General features: G+C 34.5%; 2 protein-coding genes across 5 annotated transcripts in view; one reads left to right on the top strand and one right to left on the bottom strand.

Annotated features, from left to right (window-relative positions):
* The window catches only part of RB1 (retinoblastoma 1), a 191,125-nt gene that overhangs the window by 128,171 nt on the left and 42,533 nt on the right, over positions 1–20,421 (top strand). The window lies entirely within an intron of this gene.
* On the bottom strand, positions 11,778–14,067 carry LPAR6 (lysophosphatidic acid receptor 6). The gene has a single exon (XM_006762734.2). It carries the CDS (start codon positions 13,409–13,411, stop codon positions 12,377–12,379), a length of 1,035 nt encoding a protein of 344 aa, XP_006762797.1. The 5' UTR covers positions 13,412–14,067; the 3' UTR covers positions 11,778–12,376.

Genomic DNA, 20,421 nt, shown 5'->3' with positions numbered 1-20,421 from the left:
TACCTCTGCACTTTACTTCCGCAGCTCTTCTGGCTCTCAGTGTGCTTTTCTTTCCTTCTAGTTGTAGAATTTACACTCAGCCAGCCTTCCTGTAGTTCTGGATGATGTCCGTTTTGTGTTTTTGTTGTATTTTTCAATTGTTGTGGGAGGCAGCAATTTCCTGGTGTTTATCTATGCCGCCAACTTAGTTTCTCCTTCAATTATTTTTCCATTCACACAGTTTTTATCACCACTATAACATCTAGTAAAGCATTGGGGACAGTATAAAAGACAACAATATAAATAGTAAGGTGATTTTATTCTAAGTGAAAAAATGTATATGTATTTTTTATCTTGAGTAGCAAGGTAAGTATTTTGCCTAAGACCTAATTAATGATAAGAAGGGGAACAAGTACCATTTATTAACCAGCTCCTTTTTGCAGTGCACTAACTCTACTGGTATAATGTATTTCTCAAGAAGAAAAGATTAAAAGAATACTTTCTAGAAAAAGAGCAAACTGTATTTTAAAAGTAAGTGCTAATGTGCATATGTAGTTCATTCATACAACTTTCAGAAGTAAGATTTTAACATAAGTATTTTTAGAATATATAATGTTTAGGGTTGATGAAATTGGGTATTTGGATCATCTTTCAAGGAGATTGAAGGGAGACATAAGAATGAGATGAAATGGAAAACGAGTCTCTTTCCATAAACTGAAATGTTAGAACTGGGCTTCCTCTCAGTTTTTAATGAAAGATTCCAGCTAAATTCGCCTATAAGAAAAAACACTTGCCCTAACCAGTTTGGCTCAGTGGATAGAGCATTGGCTTGCAGACTGGGGGTTCCTGGGTTGGATTCCGGTCAAGGGCATGTACCTTGGTTGCAGGCACATCCCCAGTAGGAGGTGTGTAGGAGGCAGCTGATTGACTTTTCTCTCTCATCGATGTTTCTAATTCTCTATCCCTCTCCCTTCCTTTCTGTAAAAACTTAATAAAATATATTTTTAAAAAAACAAATAAAGAGAAAAGAAAAAAAACACACATAAAGCCCGAGAAGTGAAAATAAAGGAAGGCAATATCTTAGAAATAAAATTTTTGATAGTGACCTTGTGTTCTACTAATTTGGAATTAAAAATATAGATATCCAGAAAAGTACCAACAATAACATAAGGATAAGAACTTAGCTTACAGAAATATTCACTGAAATGTGAAGAGATAATTGCTTTTTAAAGGACTAAGAATATAAGCTCAATTTAATAAGATAACTGTAACTTCAAAATAATTAAGGACCAATGAAGCAATAGTGATTTTTATGTGATTCCTCGTATGTTAAAAAATAAACAGAAAATCCAAAGAAACTGAGATAGTCATTATGAATTAATGCAAGTCTTATATTAACTGGTTACATGAGGTTGAGTTCTTCATCCAGATCTATTTATGGTTTTAAACATAAAATCTTTCTGAGGTCTAAACCTTTGCTTCCCTGCCTTCTTATCTTGAACCCCATGTGATTCCTCAGTATATTCTTTTGTTTAAGCATTTTTCTCCTTCTTTAATCTTTAGAACATTCTGACACATGAGAAATTGCTAGAGTTCACTGTGGAGGAGAAGTATTTATGACTTGTCCATTCATGTCTCCTAACCGCATTCCCTTTGTCCGTACTATACATTTTCCTTGTTCATGAATTTGCACAGGGACTAAAGACATTCAGAAATGGTGAAAAAATCCAACTCAGAAATGTCCCTTAGTAGCTCATAGAAACTTGCTTTAGGAAGCAATGCTTGTAAAAGCTATCACTGGTTCCTGCTTGGAATCCTTCCTGGTTACCATACAGACCAGCATAAGAATGACTCTTAGATTATGCATATGACATTTCAATGTAGAAATCATAATAATTAATATTTTTGCAGGTGTGCTGTTATAGGCACTGTTATAGGCAGCTAAATTCTTCTATAAGAAAAAACACACGCCCTAACCGGTTTGGCTCAGTGGATAGAGCATTGGCTGAAATGGGTTAACTTACTTCACACAACCCTGTGAAATCTATGCTATCATTATCACCATTTCACAGATAAAACTGAGGCACCAAGAAATTGAGAAAGTTTCCCTTGTTCACAAAGCTAAGTTGATGGCAAAGCCAGAATTTTAACTCAGGCTATCTAGAGACTACCCTTAACCTTTGTGCTGCCTCTTGGGGGTGTTTATTAGTTTACTGTTGGGTATATGCACTGTTGTGATTAGTTTCTTTATTCATGTTTTCTCTGTGTTTGTATCTTTCTATGTCACTGTAGTGTGGCAGAAGGAGCCTAGGCTTTGGAGTCACCAGGTCTCATTTAATCTTCACAGAAGTAAACATTGCTAACTCTATTTTAAAGATAAGGAAAGCTGAGGTTCAAAGGTATAAATATGAACAAGTTATGTCTCTGTATCTCAGGTTTTGTCTGTAAAAATGAGGATAATAATACTTTCCAGAGTTGTAAGGAATAAACGAACATTTATGAGAATGGTACATTTTAGAAACATCTCAGTTGTTAGTTCCCTTCACTTCATCCCTTTTCCTCTACTGTACAGAGATTTCTTAAGAAAAGAGAAGTGAGAATACACTTAAATGGTATTGGATCTGTTTACCCAGCTTACTATTAGAATGTAGAACTTTTTTCTTTTCCTGAGATGCCCCTCTCACATTTCTTCCTCAAAATGGAAAAGTTTCACAAAATAAAAGGTGTCACTGAACGCCAGTGGGCAGTGTTCGCTGTTCTACTGTAGTTGGAATTTGTTATATTGCTTTAGTTATGAATCATCTCAGCGATTACCTCAGGTAAGTGTGTATTCATTATGCAAGTACAAAAAATAAGGGAGATAGCAATTATGGAAGAATAGCTGGGATATATCCTTTGTACATAACCAGTGGGAATGGAAGCACTTGTGACTCTGGTTCAGAAGGTGTTCTACAAGATCATCATGTTAGATAATTACTTGAATTAGTCTTAGAAATTCCAGTCTCTAAACTTATGGTCATATCATAACTGTGGTAATGAGAAAGGCTTCTTGAACCTGGATTTATAGCAGTAGAAGTATCTTATGAGATATCTATTCTGATTAATGTAGTTTTTAAAATTTCTGCAGCAAAATAAGAAGCTGTTATTTAGTAAGTTTAGTAAAATTTTTAGAACCACTCTAGTGCAATTATTTTTAAACCATCTAAGCTCATTTTCTTTAATTATAACATAGAACCAACCTTTTTTTACATTTATTTTTTACAAATATTTATGTTTTCTTTTTAAATCTCTGAACTGTCACAACCTAGTTTTAAAATACACGTGAATGTTATGTGTTTTTATCAATTTACTTACTGGTTCTTAATATTTTCCACTTTGCCAGAAATGACCAAATATCAAAAGCATTTTTGGTGTCTTCCTGTAAGTGCTAGATTTAGAATATGATAAGGAAATGTAGAATAGGAAACAGCTGGATTTGTTTCTCTTTTAAAGAAATCTTTTCTATTTTTGGTAAGTTTCAGTGTTTCTTACGTTCAGTAAATATAACATAATTTCTCTTTAAGATTTTGATTATACTTTTAAAGAATCCTTCAGAGACTAACATAAATCTGTCTTGCTCTCTTTGAAGCTCATTTTTTGGAGTTTAATATCTGGTCATTTTTATCTTGATTAAAAATAATAACTACTTATTTTTATTAATATCTGGTCATTGTACTTAATCTTTCCATGTCTAAGATAATTTAACTGTCTAAAAGGTTTTTTGTTTACTTTGTAAGTAATGCTGGGTTTTATTATTTTCATTTCAGTTTTTTCTTTTAAACATTAAAATGAGAATTTGGAAAAATAAAATGACTTATCTGTTACTAATTATTGAGTCATAAACAAAAATGAAAATTGGGGTTCCTAATCCAAAACCAAACTCTTTAAAATATAAACTGTTCTTGAAAAATACAAACTTTTGCATTATCCCTGTAATAGACATATTGGATACTTTTATTAACACTATGTACTTTTAGACCAGGATCTAACTCACATATTTAAACAAGGTCTTCTAAAAGTAGACTTTCCTATAGTTCAGTTGCAAGTGAAGAATAAATGGCCTGGATGGATGCAGATGGGTAAAAATTGCCATGATAGTGAAAAAATGATATCTCTGACTTTTGTAATTATTTGTCTAGTAACAACTCTATAATCTCTTCTAGACAAACTATTTACATATGTCCTTTTCTATTTTTTAATACATGTCCATTTTTTCCCCCTTGAGTAGCTAAGATTATTGAATTACATGTGTTTCGGTCTAACGAAGTCTTATAGGACCACAACACAAAGTATAGCAATTTTTGCCTAGCCATTTTAAAATTACGTATGGGGCACGTAGGCCAAAAGGTATAATTTTTTAGTGCAATGTTTTAAGTAATATCCTATATAAGAAAGGCTAATATCCAAATTGTCCCCACAGGCAGGAGTTTGACCTACCCAGATTTCCTTTGTTTTGTGTGTGTGTGTGTGTTTTCCTTCTGTCTGGGATTTGCTTTGTTTTGATGAAAAGTCCTGCTATTTTTTAAGATCAGTAAAAGGTTTATGTATTATAATTTTTTTTATGTAACTTATATGTGCAGTTGCTTTAAAATATAGAGTATTTCTGGTTGAGAATAGTAAAGTGACCACATACCTTTACCTATTTTTCTTTCCTAAACCTCTAGAAAAGTTATAGAAAAGAAAACAAAAACAACACATGGAAGTAAAGAAAACTACAGCTCTGAACACACCCAGGAAAGGGCTCTAGTGGAAGTGGGAGACAGTCTCCAAGGCCAAAGTAGCAGGTACAGAGAGTAGTGCAGTAACCAGGAGAGTTCTCTAAAGTGCCAGTGGCTCTCAAACTTTACCATTTATCAAAAGCACTTGGAGGCCTTGTTAAAACTTCTGGGGCCAATCCTGAACTTTCTGGGGGAGAGCCTAAAATGTGCATTTCCAGCATTTGTCCAGGTGATTCTGATATGCTAATCTGGCACCTACATTTGACAATTGTAGATTTGAGATCTATTGGTGCATGAAACACCTGGGCCAGTCCCCACTTATCACTGTGCCAGCCTATAAGAATTCGGAAAATAGGTCTCCTTCCATACTAATGAATTTGAAAAAGATGCCCCTCTGGACACATGTGCCCTAGGCTTGGTATACAGAGTTTAGGCTGAAGCCCTGTGTTCTTGTGCAGTGCACAAACTATACAAATATATGCCTGGCTCCAATCCAACTTTTGCACACAGGGCTATAGCTTTGTGCTGTGCCTGCAAAAGAAGCAGAATAGAAATTAAGGAAATCCAGATTTCTACCACAGACTTGAAGAAAAAGGGAGAAAAAAAAGGTAATTCTGCTTAAGAAGGAAATGCCACAGACTATTGCACTGCTAAGTTTATTGCCCTTATTTTGGTATTTTGGGACACCTCATTTCAATATTTATTCATCCTCAAAAGAAGGACCAGAAAAAAATGGAGGAGAGAATATAATGATTAAAAAACATATCAGGAGAAAAATTTTCAAAGCTATTGAAAGCCAGAAGACCAGATGGAAAGGACCATAATACCAAGCAAGATGAATGAATGGATACATCTTGGTGAGAATTCAAAATTTCAAAGATGCCCTAACCAGTTTGGCTCAGTGGATAAAGCGTCATCCTGCGGACTGAAAGGTCCCAGGTTTGATTCCGGTCAAGGGCATGTACCTTGGTTGCAGGCACATCCCCAGTAGGAGGTGTGCAGGAGGCAGCTGATTGATGTTTCTCTCTCATCAATGTTTCTAACTCTCTATCCCTCTCCTTTCCTCTCTGTAAAAAATCAATAATATATATATATATTTTTTTAAAATTTCAAAGGTAATAAGAAAATTAACATCTTTTAGAGAGAACAAGAAAGTTATTTGCAGGGAAATAAGATCCAGATCAGCATCAGTTTTTATCTAGAATTATTTATCTGACCCACACTGTCACATGAAGGTAAAATGAAACAAGTTTCCAGCATGCAAGGACCAAGAAAGTTTATCTCTTGAATGCCCTTTTTGAAATAGAATAACTAGAGGATATGCTTTAGCAAAATAAAAAAGAAACCCAAGAGAGGAGATATCACAGAATCTAAAAACAAAAGAGTGAAACTGTCAAAGGAGTACCAAGAGAAAAAAATGGGAAAAATCCTAGGATTAATCAGGCCTAGAAAATAATTGTTCCAAAAGAGAAGTCAATTCCATAAAGTTCTTCAAGAACAAAGTGGTTTCTTTTTAACAACGTATCACTTCGTCTAAATGGTGGGGATTCAACAGATATAGTTTAAAACTAATAAACCAAGTAATAAGTTATGATGATGACTATAGTAATTGAATTCTTGAATGAGAGTAATATTGGTAAAAGAAAATTTGCCTTTTAACCTTGGGCTTTGGAATAATTAAAAGAACCATAGGTTTGGTAATACAAAAGCCAAACTTTGTGTGTAGGTATAGGACATTTATTAAACTACATTGCTAAAGACCCAGAGTAGATACTCTATAAGTAAATAGATATTAGTTACTTAAAATTAATCTTTTTCTGGCAGGAAAGTAATATATAATTTGCTTTTAACTCTAAGCTTCTTCCTTTCAATCTTTATGCCCTCTATTTCAATTCTATAGGTATATTAGGTGCTGTAGAGAACACAAATAAATACAAATCCTAATCCCTTTCTTCAAGGAGCTTCAGGTATCTAGTAAGGAAGATAAAACATAGCCCAGGCAAAAAGTAAAACAAACAAAACAAACAAAAAACTAACAAAGGCGTTAAAGAACTACAAAATAAGTAACACAGACAGTGTTATCAAAGGTTTTGTTTAGGAGTTGAACTGGGTCTTGTAGGATGAAAAGGGAAGAGGAGCAAAGTGAGCTTTGTTGACTGGGATAGGGAGAGGCGTGAGTAATGTGAGTAGTATATTATGTACATAAATATAGGATATATAGGATAGCAGTACAATGTGCATATGCACTACAATTTATTCTATGCTTAGACAAGACATCTGGGTAGTTTCCAATTTTTACCATTTCAAATAATGCTGTACCTTGTACATATGTATTTTTATATTATTAAAAGTGTGTGTTCAGGGTAATTGCCAAAAAATGAGAATGCTAGGTTAAAGGGTAAGAGTGTGTGTGTGTGTGTGTGTGTGTGTGTGTTAGATATTGCCAAATTCCCAGTCATAAGGATTATATCATTTTGTATTCCCACCAGCAATATATGAAGGAACTAGTTTTTCCACAAGGACTACTGGCTTAATTGTGCTAAGTAATGACATTAAAATATCCTTCCCAGCCCTGGCCAATGTAGTTCATTCCATTGGATGGGCATCTCCCTTTTACCAAAAAATTGCTGGTTCAATTCCCAATCAGGGCACATGCCTGGGTTGCAGGCTCAATCCCAGGAAGGGGTGGTGCAGGAGGCAGCCAACCAATTTTTCACTCTCACGTCGATGTGTATTTCTCTCTCTTCCTTCCTCTCTAAAAATCAATAAAAAAAAATTTTTTTTAATACTTTCCATCTATCATTACCATCATTTCAAAAACAGAAAGGCTATCTTAATAAGAAAGAAAGGATGTAATCAAAATAAAGGATAAGAACAGCTCTTTTAATTTAAGTTGCATAAATATAGCTCTTATTGTGGTTCTTTTTTACTTTTTGCTGAAGACAAATGCATTTCTTCCCTGTAATCAGAGGGATCACTTTAGAATTTTAAACCTGATCATATCTCTGCTTTTACTTGAAAGCCTTCAGGACTTTTTACAACTCAGATCTTAACATGGCTTTATCATGGCCTATACGTACACATGTGATCTCAACCTTGCATCTCCAGCTACTTTGGCTCTGTTTTAATCCTTTCAGGACACCAAGTTCTCTCTCACAGGGCCTTTGCATGTGGTACCTCCCTTGCCACTTTAAAGAAATAGACATGTCCAAAAATAATAAAACTAAAACCACAAAAAACCCAGTTTTTATCCTGGCTTTACTTTAACTTGTTATGTGACCCTGTGCAAGTTACTTACCCTTTTAGTTTTTCAGTTTCCTCAGCCTAAGTAAGGTGAGGTAGTTGTTTCAGGCGACATCTCGGCTCTTTCAGTTCTAAATGGTGAATTTGCCAGAAGCCATTTGGATAGGAAGATAATAGAACTCTGCACATTCACCCTATAGGTATTAACTGTAACTTGGCTGTAAGTATATTATCCATATTTGTCTTTTATTCATAATATTTACTTAACCTTTAATTATTTTCAAAAACTACTTGAGTGAATTTCTAAAGTAAAGCAGGTTTTGAGTTTGAAAACTAATTATTAAACTCATTAGTTGTCTCTACTTCTGGGGTCCTGTCTTTTGGATTCTGTTTTTGCCACTGCCATTGCACAAAGTGATGAAGGAAATACTTTTACCCTGTTAAGCAGTTATTGAAGTAAATATTTTTGAGAGAGGGAAGAAAGGGAAAGGCGTGGTAGAGAAGTTTGCCTGGAGTTAATTTTGTATTCTCTTATTATTCTGATCTATTGCCCTATTTAAATGATATTCTTTGTCCTTTATAAAATTGTCAAAAATGAGTTAATTTTGTATTCTCTTATCATTCTGATCTATTGCCCTATTTAAATGATATTCTTTGTCCTTTATAAAATTGTCAAAAATGCATAGCAGACATCAGGTAAAAAAGATGAGGAAAGATAAAGTAGAAATTTGAGAATTAGTGGTTTTAGGATTATGTATATATTGATCTCTGGAAAATTTTGCTAATTAAATATTGTTAGTTATTAAATATTTGGGTTGATTTAAATATGTTCTGTGTCATTAGGTCTGTCCATTAGTCCTTTTTAACTTGGAACTTATTTCTTAGAATTCATATTATAAATAGATAAACTTGTTCTCAGGCCAGCTGATGAAAAGAGCTTTTTAAAAAACAATTTACCTTGGGACCACCTTCATGTACTAATAAGCACTCTTTTTTAAAAATTTTCTATGTAAAAATTTACAACTGAATAAACAACCACACTAGGTCACATCTTTCTTCTTTTGTGACAAATGGTTAGATTGGCATGTAGGTCCTAAAGTAGTTTGGATGTTGGGATGTGGTAAAGATTCTGCTAGGCAATAGTAACATAATATATTGACAAAATATCAGGTCACCTGGTTCATCAGAGGTCCAGAATTGCAGGACCTATTGCTTCTGTCTCTTCTTAGCGACATATCTTTCATAAATTAAATGTTTCTCCGTTGGGGAGATCAAGTTTGCTAATGTTCCATTTTGTATTTTCTATTCCTGTATGACTAATTTTTTTAAATACCAATACCTATAATTGGGATTTATACCTCAAATTTGCTTTTAGTATTTTGAATGTAGAATATAAAGTCAAAACTCCTTGATAAAATAGTATCTTCAGTTTCTTTAAATTTTCTGTTGTATAAATTATGTACAATGCATATATTTTCATACATTCTTTTGGTAAACTAATTACTTGTATTTTCTCAGAAAAGGTAATTTCTATGTTCAGAACTAATCATTAGGGGTCTGGAAAGCTGTTTTGCAGAAATGTCCTTACTTCTATTCCTTTGAAGGGAGGTAATGTGGAAAGGAAGATTAGTTAAATAATCTTTTATAAAAATGTTGAAAACAGTGGGCACCATTTTTTTGGGGGAAGGACGGCTTGGTACTGTCATTTTAAGGAAACAAAAAGTAAATTCTCAGTTTTATTAATATAAGTTTTCTGGGTAAAGGAGAAACAGAAAGGAATATATAATTTACCTTTAAGTGCAACTCTAACAAAGGAAATAACTGTAATACTCCTTCTATCCCTGTAGGTAAGGTTTGCCCAGAATTTGAAGTTCTCAATGTGAAAAATAATACTTGTTATGTTACGTATTTCTTTGTGAAGAATCTTACAAAACTTTTGATTCGTCTTTCTGTTGACAAGAGGGCAATAAAAATTTCACCACTGAGTGCAGTATTAACAACTATCTGATAACTATTTTGCTTGTGTTTTTTGTTGTTTTCTTTTAATCATCACCTGAGGACACATTTTGATTGATTTTTAGAGAGGGAGGAAAAAGGGGAAAGAAACATCTATTGACTGTCGCCTGTATGCACCTTGACCAAGAATCGAACTTGCAAGCCTAGTCAGGAATTGAACTCGCAATCTTTTGGTGTATGAAATGATGCTCCAACCAACTGAGTCACCTGGCCATGGCTAATTGGCTTGCATTTTAAAGTAATAGCTATGCTTTGAGATCTTGCTGTCTTGCTCACAGATCTTTAATCTAAGGAAAGTTCTGAGAAATCTGTTAACAAACTACCACCTTTTTCTTCCACATCAGTAAGATATTAGTTGCTTTTCAACTCAAAAATATACAGAGTGGGATAAAAATAGGTTTACAGTTGTATGTATGAAAAATAATCCAATAATTACTAATATTATACTAATAATATAAGAATAAACTCTGTTTCGTGCACTCACAACTGTAAACTTACTTTTGCCCCACTCTCTATATTTAGTGCTAAATGTGTTTGTTTTCCAAAGCATGATATCAAATAAAGGTACTTTGGAGTCAATTAAAGAAAACATGTTTACAGCATATATCCTTTCTTTTGGGCTATAAAGGACCATGCTTAATTTCTTCCCTAGCCGTTTTGTTTGTTTGTTTAATAATTTGTTTTCCTTCTAAAGCAGGGTGAGGAACCACTTTTCTGCCAAAGGCCATTTGGATATCTATAACATCATTCAGGGACCATACAAAATTACCAATTTAAAAATCAGCCTGCTATTTTTGGTCAAGTATTTAATAACTCACCCCTAATGGCCTTGGCAGGGCCAGACCAAATGATTTCTTGGGCTTTGTCTTGCCGATATTTCCCACCCTAATCTAAAGGAAACCATGGTTCCCTAAAGAAAATCCCTTCCTTCCCCGTTATTTCATTGAAAATGAGTTTACTTCTCTAGAAATTGACTGTTATTCCTCTGTAATCATTGCATCAGAAACCCAGAGAAGAGCAAAAAATCAAGTTAAAATCTTAAGAGTATTTGTCCAAGGTTGTATTCTTGAAAGAGGAAGATGTAAAAATCAGATAGGTTAAATGTTGAATTGAAATTAATTATGTGCCTTATTTTCAAATAAAAAAATATATATTTTTAGTTAACTTTGGAGAACTGCTTGAATTTGAAAATAAAGATATGTTGGGAAAAGTTTCAGTGTAGTTGGTGCATCATATCTAAATTATAGCTCAAAGCAATACCTTTTTTATATTTACTGAAATGAAAATGTAGTTATATTTAGTTATTTGACTCTTTAGTTTTACTTCTTTTTATATAAGGAACTATGTCCTTACTTCATGAATTATTTTGACATACAGTAACATTTTAGCAACTTGAAATAATATTTTTAGCTATTCTTTATTTGGCTTTGATCAAAAGATGGAAGGGAAATAACACACAAATTGATTACTTTTTAAGTGCCAAATATTGTATTTACTATCTCACTATTTATGGTGCTTCACTAATCTAAAATACTTAAAATATAAGTTATTTAGTATGACGTAAATATACCTTGAAAATGTACCTTTAGAATTTTATTTTTTAAACATTTATTTACAAAATAACATTTAATTAGTTTTCTCCTCAATTTTTGTGGCATATAACATTTTGAAATTGGGTGCCAGTAAAGCAAGAAAATGGATCAAATAGTGATGTTAAAGCATGCTGTACTTCATAGTTAGATAGCATCTGCTTTTTATGAATTGTATGCAAATACAAAATCCTTAATGTTATCTTTAAGTGTAACTGCTCAAGATCCTCAAATAGTATCTATTATTCTACAGAAGTCATTTTTAGCTACTTTTTGGAAAAATACTCCAAAAACACTTATTATTTTAAATTACCCTCTGTTCTCATTTATGTTATTATAGTATAAGAAACATGATTAGTAGTTTCAATTCAGATGAAACAAATTAGATATATGTTGAATAAAATATCACTTAAACAAAACATTTAATATTTGTAAATCACTTAGTATAAAATTACTAAAAACTTCAAAGACATTACAGATGCTCACCACATGATTTAAATTATAATCACTTTTAGACTTTGAACAACTTCTTAAGGGAATTTTTTTAATGAAGAGGAAGGTACAAATCAAAAATGGCTAAGAAAAATAAATTGAAGTGTATACAAGAATAGAATACATTTCAATGCTTCACACATTGAATACAACTTTTTTTTAATACTAAAAACTTTAAAATGTCCACATGCTCATTTTCTTTTTGAGGTGAAGAAAGAGTCGTTCAAGAAAACTTTTCACAGTTGAAGGAACTTGGAGGTTCTGTCCCAGTGAAGTTCCAGTGGTTTTATTCCAGGCAGCTTATATTGTAGATTCACTGTCAAATATCTTAGGTTTTAAGGTTTCTAGGTTATGATGAATAAAGTTTTCTGTGCCTTGAACTTCAGACCATCTTGAGTCATTTCTCCTAGCAGACCAGTTTTTCATTTTTATAGAATTCTGAATTGTGTCTGACGTGAAGTAGTAAACTATAGGGTCAAAGCAGCAGTTTGAAACAGCAATGCAGAGAGTGATTGGGTACATGGTCCTTACTGCTGTCACTGCTGAGCAGTTAACAAATATCTGTGTTCTCATAAGAGAATATAAAATAAGGTTAATATTATAAGGCACAAAACAGAAACAAAATATGACCAAATGTACAAAAATCATTCTTAAAACTTTAGTTTTGTTTAGTTTACTTCTACTTAGGGTAATAGGTTTATTTAAAGTTCTTAGCACCATACTAGAACAAGTTACATTTAAAATTAGAGGAATAAAGAATCCAACTATTTCAATGAAAATTACAATCCGTGAGAGATAAGTTTTCCATGTGTCATCAGGAAAATTTTCAAAGCAGGCTTCTGAGGTATTATTACCCCGAGAGTGGGTAGACTGAAAAAAAACTGCTGGTGCACTTCCTCCCATCACAGTTAACCACACAGCAATGCAAACGATTTTTGCATTTCGTTTGGTTCTTAGGGTCTTTGACTTAAATGGGTAAACAATTGCCAGAAATCGATCTACACTAATGCAGGTTAAGAACAGAATGCTTCCATACATGTTGGTATAAAACAGCATCACTGAAATTTTACAAAGTAAATCTCCAAATGGCCAATTCCGTGTTGCAAAGTAAAAAATCCTGAAGGGTAGAGTAAAAACGAAAAGCAAGTCTGACATTGCCAAGTTAATCATGTACGTTGTAGTTTCATTTCGCACTTTGAGGGTACAAATAAAAATGTATATGGCAACACAGTTGGATATTAACCCAAGCACAAACACCATACTAAACATGCACCCATACAAAGTGTACTTAAAGGAGTCATCATAGGAGCATTGGGAGCTGTTATTGCTTACCATTCTAAAGGCACAGTCAGCTTACTGTGTTGAAGTCCTTAAGGCAGCAGGCTCCTTTGGTATTCAGATTTTGACCACTTAAAAAACCCCCAGTGTATTTGCAAATTCTTCGGATCTTTGGGTGGTCTTACAAATATTTCCTTTCTCTCCAGAATCTCCAAAAGAAACATGAAATTTGTTGCTGTAAAGCTTGCACTTGGTTCCTCAACAGGAAAATAGTCTCATTTTCTAGTATCCAAAAAACTTTGAATCCAGGGCTTGTTAACCGATGAGCAACCTTTAAAAAATGCAGTCAGGGAAGCCAATCCATTGGATTGTAGATGGTAAAGAAACGCCGTGTTCTAAGATGAAATAAGTCTACTTGTCCGGTAAACTTGTATTTCAGTAGTCTGGATGATATTCCAAAATTCAGGTTTCTTTGTGCTCCGGAATGTTTAAGCTAAAGTTAGCAATTTTATTTTGCTTTTCAATGCAGACTTTCAGAGACTTAAACATTCACAATTTGGTCTCATTTACTTCTTGCTTTTTTAAAATGAAGTTTTCCTTTTTGTTATTCCGGTAGTGGATCCCAAGTGGTGGTAAATAGAAGAGTCTTTTAAATGCTCCGAAATAAATTCCTAAGCGTGTTCGCTCTTGCTGAACGAGGTCTTTTTCTCTGTTGCCAGCTGTATTGTGTGATGGACTTTCTCTGAAGTGAAAAATAAAGGCTTGCTAGATTTGTAATATGACATCACAGGAGGAAGAGGCTGGGCTTGGACAAAGAGAGGTTTCAGCCCAGTTTGTTTGCAGCTCTTTAATCTGGAAACATGTCTGCTGAGGATATACCTGGGAGGCTTGTCACTGTTTAGCTGCCTCGTCCGGTTGTTAACTCTTTTTATGCGGAAATGCCTTCTAGGATGACCGCCTCTCGGGTTTTCTTTGTTTTCTTTCCTTTTATTCTTTCTTCTGGTAGTAATAATTGAAAGAGAGAGAAAATCAGTATTAAGCTTGTTTCTCTTGTTTTCTTTTGTGTTTAGGATATGACTTTTTTTTTTTAGAAATAAAATATATATGAGTATTTTAATTGAAATTGCTAGTAATATCTTAATAAAGCACTTTTTAAAACTATAATGACTGAAAGACAGCAGTTTAATCTTTGGGTGTATAAAGGATGTGATTGAGAGACCAACAGTAGTTTTGCCACTCTTGGCTTCTGTTTTCCATAATTGTTCCTCAAGATTTAATTTAATTGGTATGATTGTGAATGGCTCCAATCCCAGATGTCTTTAGTTTTTGATAAACAATTTTCTAACATTCTTTGCTCTTTTCTATAAAATTGAATTAATATTTTAGGGCACTAGTTCTATTTTTAAATTACCACTTTCACTAAAGAATAAATTTAAAAATGTTTGTTTTGTGCAGCATTAATCTTATGCACACATTAAATTGTATCTTTTCAAACGAATTTTATTTCATTCCCCCACTCCTCCCCTTTTCCTCTTAATATGACATTAACTGTATTTTGGAATATGATTCAAATTTGTCTTCGTGTAAAAGCTCCTACGAGTGGTTTCTCTATATATTTATATTTAAAGTCTATTCATTTTTTAAAGCCCAAAGAAATTGGAAGGAGAAAATATGTGTGATGGGGATAGTTGAATGTAGATGTTATTTTCTCAAGACTGAAGATATCACAACTACTGGACATACACATGTTTTTCTTATCTTAAATTACCATTTTTCAGAAAAGGCTAGATCCAGTTCTGTTTTACTGTTGTTATTTTCTAGTTTGGTTCTATTTGGACTGAAACTCTTACTTTTGATATGAATTAAGTAAATTTAGGGAATTTAAGAGCAATTTATTTTTCTTTATAAACTACTTAGCTAATTTAAAAGTGTGTGAAAAAATTAAAAATAATATGTTGCAGTAACATATTTTATGCTGATTTTGCACCTTTTTAATTTGAGCTACACTTTCATGCTCAGCAACTTTTGTTGTTGGTTGACAAATCCCTCTTGAATTGTAATCTATTTTTATTGTTTTGACTGAAAAATTTGTAATCAAGTAAAAAACATGAATATTACTTAAAATCAATAAACTTAAAACTTTAAATGAATATCTTCGTATAGCATTGGTATAGAAAAAGTAGTATAGGTATGCTCATATAGAAGCAGGAAACTAAATAAACAGTAACGAAAAAAAAGGAGTAGGTATTTAATAAGCTTGTATTCTCAAAAAATCTTTTACAGTTTTTTAGTAATCTACTTTCAAATTGATAATCTATTTTTTAGTCATTAAATATTAAATATTAGCAGTTATATACCCTGACCTTGTTTACTTCCACTTTCATTTTGAATATGGCATTTTCTCAAAGAATTAAAATTCTACATTAGACAATTCTTCCACGTATTAATATTGTTATTCAACTGCTTATTTACTTAAACTAGAGGCCCAGTGCACAAAAATTTGTGAACTCTGGGGGGAGGGAGGTCCCTCAGCCTGGCCTGTGCCCTCTCGCAGTCTGGGACCCCTCGGGAGATAACGCCCTGCTGGCTTAGGCCTGCTCCCGGGGGGCAGAGGGCAGGCCTAATCCCTAGGTGCGGCCCCTGGTCTGGCTCAGAGCAGGGCCGATTGGGGAGTTGGGGCGCCGCCCCCTGTCATGCACAGAGCAGGGTGGATTGGGAGATTGCGATGACACCCTCAGTCATGCTCAGGGTAGGGCCAATTGGGGGGTTGGGGCACAGCCCCCTGTCACACTCAAGGCAGGGTCAATGGGGAGGTTGCAGCATGCCCCCACCCTCCATCACGCACAGAGCAGGGCCCATCAGGGGGTTGGGGAGCTCCCTCCTGTCACGCACAGAGCAGGGCGGATAAGGGGGGTGGGGCGCCGCCCTCTATCACCCACAGAGCAGGGCCGGGGGGGGGCGGGGGTTGGGGCCCCGCCCCGTCACACACAGAGCCACAGGGCGATCAGGGGGTTTGGGCGCTGTCCCCTGTCACACTGATCCCAGTGCCAGGAGGCCTCTGGGCTCCCCTTATCCCAGTGCTGGGAGGCATATTACCCTTTTATTATATAGGGTAGAGGCCTGGTGCATGGGTGGGGCTGGCTGGTTTGCCCTGAAGGGTGTCCTGGATCAGGGTGGGGGTCCCCACTGGGGGGCCGGGCCAGTCTGGGTGACGGGCTGAGGGCTGTTTTCAGGCTGGGACTGAAGCTCCCAACCGCTCCTTTTTTTTCTCTCTCTTTTTTTAATTTTTATTCTGGGCCAGCTTTAGCTCTGAGGCTTGGCTCCAGCTCTGAGGCCTCAGCTGCTGAAAGTAGGTATCTGGTTTGTTTCGGTTCGAAACAATGTATAACTCCAACTCTGACTCCAGCTTGAGATCCCAGCTCATTGAAAGCTGGTTTCTGGGGTTTTTTTTAGCTCCTCAATTTGTTAAAATGTTTCAAACTGCCAGCTCAGAGGCCTGCATAGCAGGCGGGGAATGTTGGTTTCCTCCATCACTGAGGCAAGCAAGCCTCATGTTAGTTTCAAGCTGCCTGGCTGCCGGCTGCCATCTTGGCTGGAAGTTAATTTGTATATCGCCCTGATTAGCCAATGGGAAGGGTAGTGGTCGTACGCCAATTACCATATTTCTCTTTTATTAGAAAAGAAGTTCATTTGCAGTTGTGTACGTGTGTGTGTGTGTGTGTGTGTGTGTTATTGGTGCTTAAAAATGGGTAGATTACTATTTGTTAAATTAAGCTTTTTGTTATTACAAGCTAACTCTTACATGATGCTTGAACCTTAGTAGATACTCACATGTTTACTAATAAGTGAATCATATCAATAAGTCGGAATTTTGTTATAAATTCTCTCTACTGAGGAAGAGCATTAGTAGAAGGGCTGTTTATTTCAACAGGGAAGATTATTGAATGCTGTTTTTGTTTTTTTGTTTTTGTTTTTTTGAGATATTTAATTAAGGGACCAAAGTGAAATTAGATACCTTGAAAAAATTTTAGGTTAAGATTTGAAAAATATAGAGTAGCTACTTACAAACAGAGTTAAATAAATCCAGGGAATTGAATATATTAATAGGTGGTGTTTTTATATTTGATAGACCAAACTGTTCATTTAATGTGAGATTAGTATATTTTTGAAGTTAAGTCTGAATCAATTTGTTTCTTGTATAGAATTTTTAGGGGGTATGATAACATACAGCTGATTTGAAATTTAGTGAATCTCATTATGTAACTCATTACTTTCCAAATTTTAATTATATCAAGAAACCAGATAAATAACCAGCTAGCCTATAAAGTAGATGTTTTTATTAATCACTGCAGTAAATGGTATAAATCATTTAGTTGTAAACTAATTTTTATCAACTTGAGAAACAGTAGTATTCTGTTAATTAACCATTAGAAGTTTAAGGATTTGGGTAACTTCTGATTTCTTGACTAAATTTCTGCTATAACTGTGGCTTTGAAGAGACAAGAAATCTGATTTTGTTTATACCTGATTCAAAATAAGCTCATAATACTATTTGTTGAATTAACAAATAATGTTTATTGAATACCCACTATAGATAAATAAATGTATAAACTGGGCTCCTCAGCCATTTTTATTTTCTCTAATATTTTATACTGGTTACTTAGAGTCTTGATAGTATATGAGTTTTATTATAACCCCTCTTTTTTTTCCACTGCCACCTTTTGGGACTAATACTGTTCACTCATCTGTAAGGTTATTATAATGCCTTATCTTCTTACTTCTAATCCAACCCATTTCCAGTTTCCTCCTGCCATTCTGTCACAGATCAACTCATGAATGAATCAAGTAATTATTTATTTATTTATACTCTTCTTGCTTTCAAAAAGAATTTAAAGCAGATTATAATTTTAAAACTGTAAAAACAGATGGAACTAATAAACATTTAAGATTTTAGGATTTTAGTGTATGTAAATAATACCTACATTTTAAAAATTTTTAAAAAAAGTCATTGTAGAACAGTTAAAAATTTAAATGAGAATTTTGGGAAAAACTATTCTTAAACATTAGTCATATTCACTATTCTAAAATTATTTATTTTGAACACAATAAATGTTTCCAAAAAGCAAAAAGAAAAATTAAACACACATTCATAACACATTAGTAAAAGAATAAAAGCCAACAAGGATGGGAAGGGCAATGTGTAAAATGATGTTATAAAAATCTAGGCTACATTTGACACAAAACAGAAAAGGAAAACATAATGAATTATGTAGTTTTAATTCATTGAAATAAAACATTCCAGAGTGTCAAGGGAAAAACTTGTTTTCCTTTAATTCAGAAATACATTGTGAATCTTTACACATGAGCTATTCAATGACCACTGTTGATTGTTTTCTACTAGCAGAACCCATGCTATTTTTTATTGGCCCTCAATTCAAGAAAAGCAGTCAATGTCAAAGTGTGCTTCTGGGAAAACATACTTATTGGTAGATTAGCATAGTCTAATTATATGTGGCAATTTGGTTTAATTCCAGGCCAAGTTTGATAGTCTAGTGCAGTGGTTGGCAAACTCATTAGTAAACAGAGCCAAATATCAACAGTACAACCACTAACCACTGCACAGTGAGACTGCTAACTGACTGGCTCACTCAACTCTTGCATGAATCGCGTGCACCTCCCCCATGCTGCCTATCCCCAGGCCCACCTGTGCTGCTTCTCCCCTTGCCCAACAGACCGATCCCCGCCCCGCCCCCCACTTCTAATGCCACTTCTTCAAAACAGACTCGCCCAGGCCGAAAACCGACTTCTGCGCATGGGCCACGTAGTTTCAATTGCACTGTACATGTGCGCCCGCATGTCGTATTTTGTGGAAGAGCCATGCTCAAGGGGCCAAAGAGCCGCATGTGGCTCGCGAGCCGCGGTTTGCCAACCACTGGTCTAGTGTAAAGACTCTCCACCTGAAAACCTTGAAATCTCTGAAACCCCTGTATATATTCCCTCAAGGTTTGGGTCCATGGCTTTGATGAGATTGTCAAATAAGACATGACTAAAAATAGTTAAGAAACCACAGTTCTAAAGAAATGGATTAGAAAATCCTGTAGACTATTTCTCTGAAATATCTGGAAATCTCTGAAATATTTTGAAAGTTTTTCTCTATGGGTAGAAGAAATCTAGACTATAGTTGCTAGTGCAGATTCTTTGTTAATGAAGTAAGATAATTACATACATAATAAAATGTAAATCTATTTTTTTATTTAAACAGGGAAGTGTGAAAGTGTTGTGAAAAGAACACAGGCAGAAAATTAGAGACACTTAATATACAATCACTTGACCTTTCTAAGTTTCTGCATCTTTGGCTGTAAAATGAGGGAGCTGGACTGCTAAAAGGTCCCTTCCTGCTTCTGTATCTGATTCTGATTCTTTGAATACTCTGAATGCTGAAGCTGCCAGTTTTTTGTTTGTTTTTTCACTCTTAGAGGTCACAAATCAAGGGGTCACCTTTCATTTTTTGTATTTAAGATATATATTTAATTTTGAAACCAGGTTGTGCAAGAAACATTCTTTGCTTAACCCAAGAGTTTCATAATATAGGAAGGAATTTGTTCATATTTTGTTATACTGTGAAGAATAAACATTTTAAAAAGTGTTTATATTTCTATAGCATTCTTTTAAAAAATATATACCGTATTTGCCGGCGTATAGGACGACTGGGCGTATAAGACGACCCCCTAACATTTCCACTCAAAATACAGAGTTTGTTATATACTCGCCGTATAAGACTACCCCCTCTTCCGCACACCTTCCACACACCAAATAAAAGGTAAAACAATATCAGATTTGATTTTAACATTTTAATTTATATTCAAATGCTTATGACATGCAGGAAAACTGTCACAAGGCTGTATGTAATCAAACATATACATAAAACAGTGCAAGTTTATTACCGGTAAACATACCGGTAATTCACTAAAGAAAACACACTCTATAGACTGGTACCGTAGATGCTTCTCAGGAACACAGGCAAGCAGCCCACAACCTAGAGGGACTGTCAATGATAGAAGAAAGAT

The sequence above is a fragment of the Myotis davidii genome, unplaced genomic scaffold (assembly GCF_000327345.1).
Source record: "Myotis davidii unplaced genomic scaffold, ASM32734v1 scaffold679, whole genome shotgun sequence".
NCBI lineage: Eukaryota > Metazoa > Chordata > Mammalia > Chiroptera > Vespertilionidae > Myotis > Myotis davidii.
The sequence above is the reverse complement of the archived record's forward strand: the minus strand, read 5'-3'. Positions and strand labels throughout refer to the sequence as shown.

Bases quoted from the DNA above. Each gene is read 5' to 3' on its own strand.
- LPAR6 (XM_006762734.2), bottom strand. From the start codon at position 13,411: ATGGTAAGCAATAACAGCTCCCAATGCTCCTATGATGACTCCTTTAAG.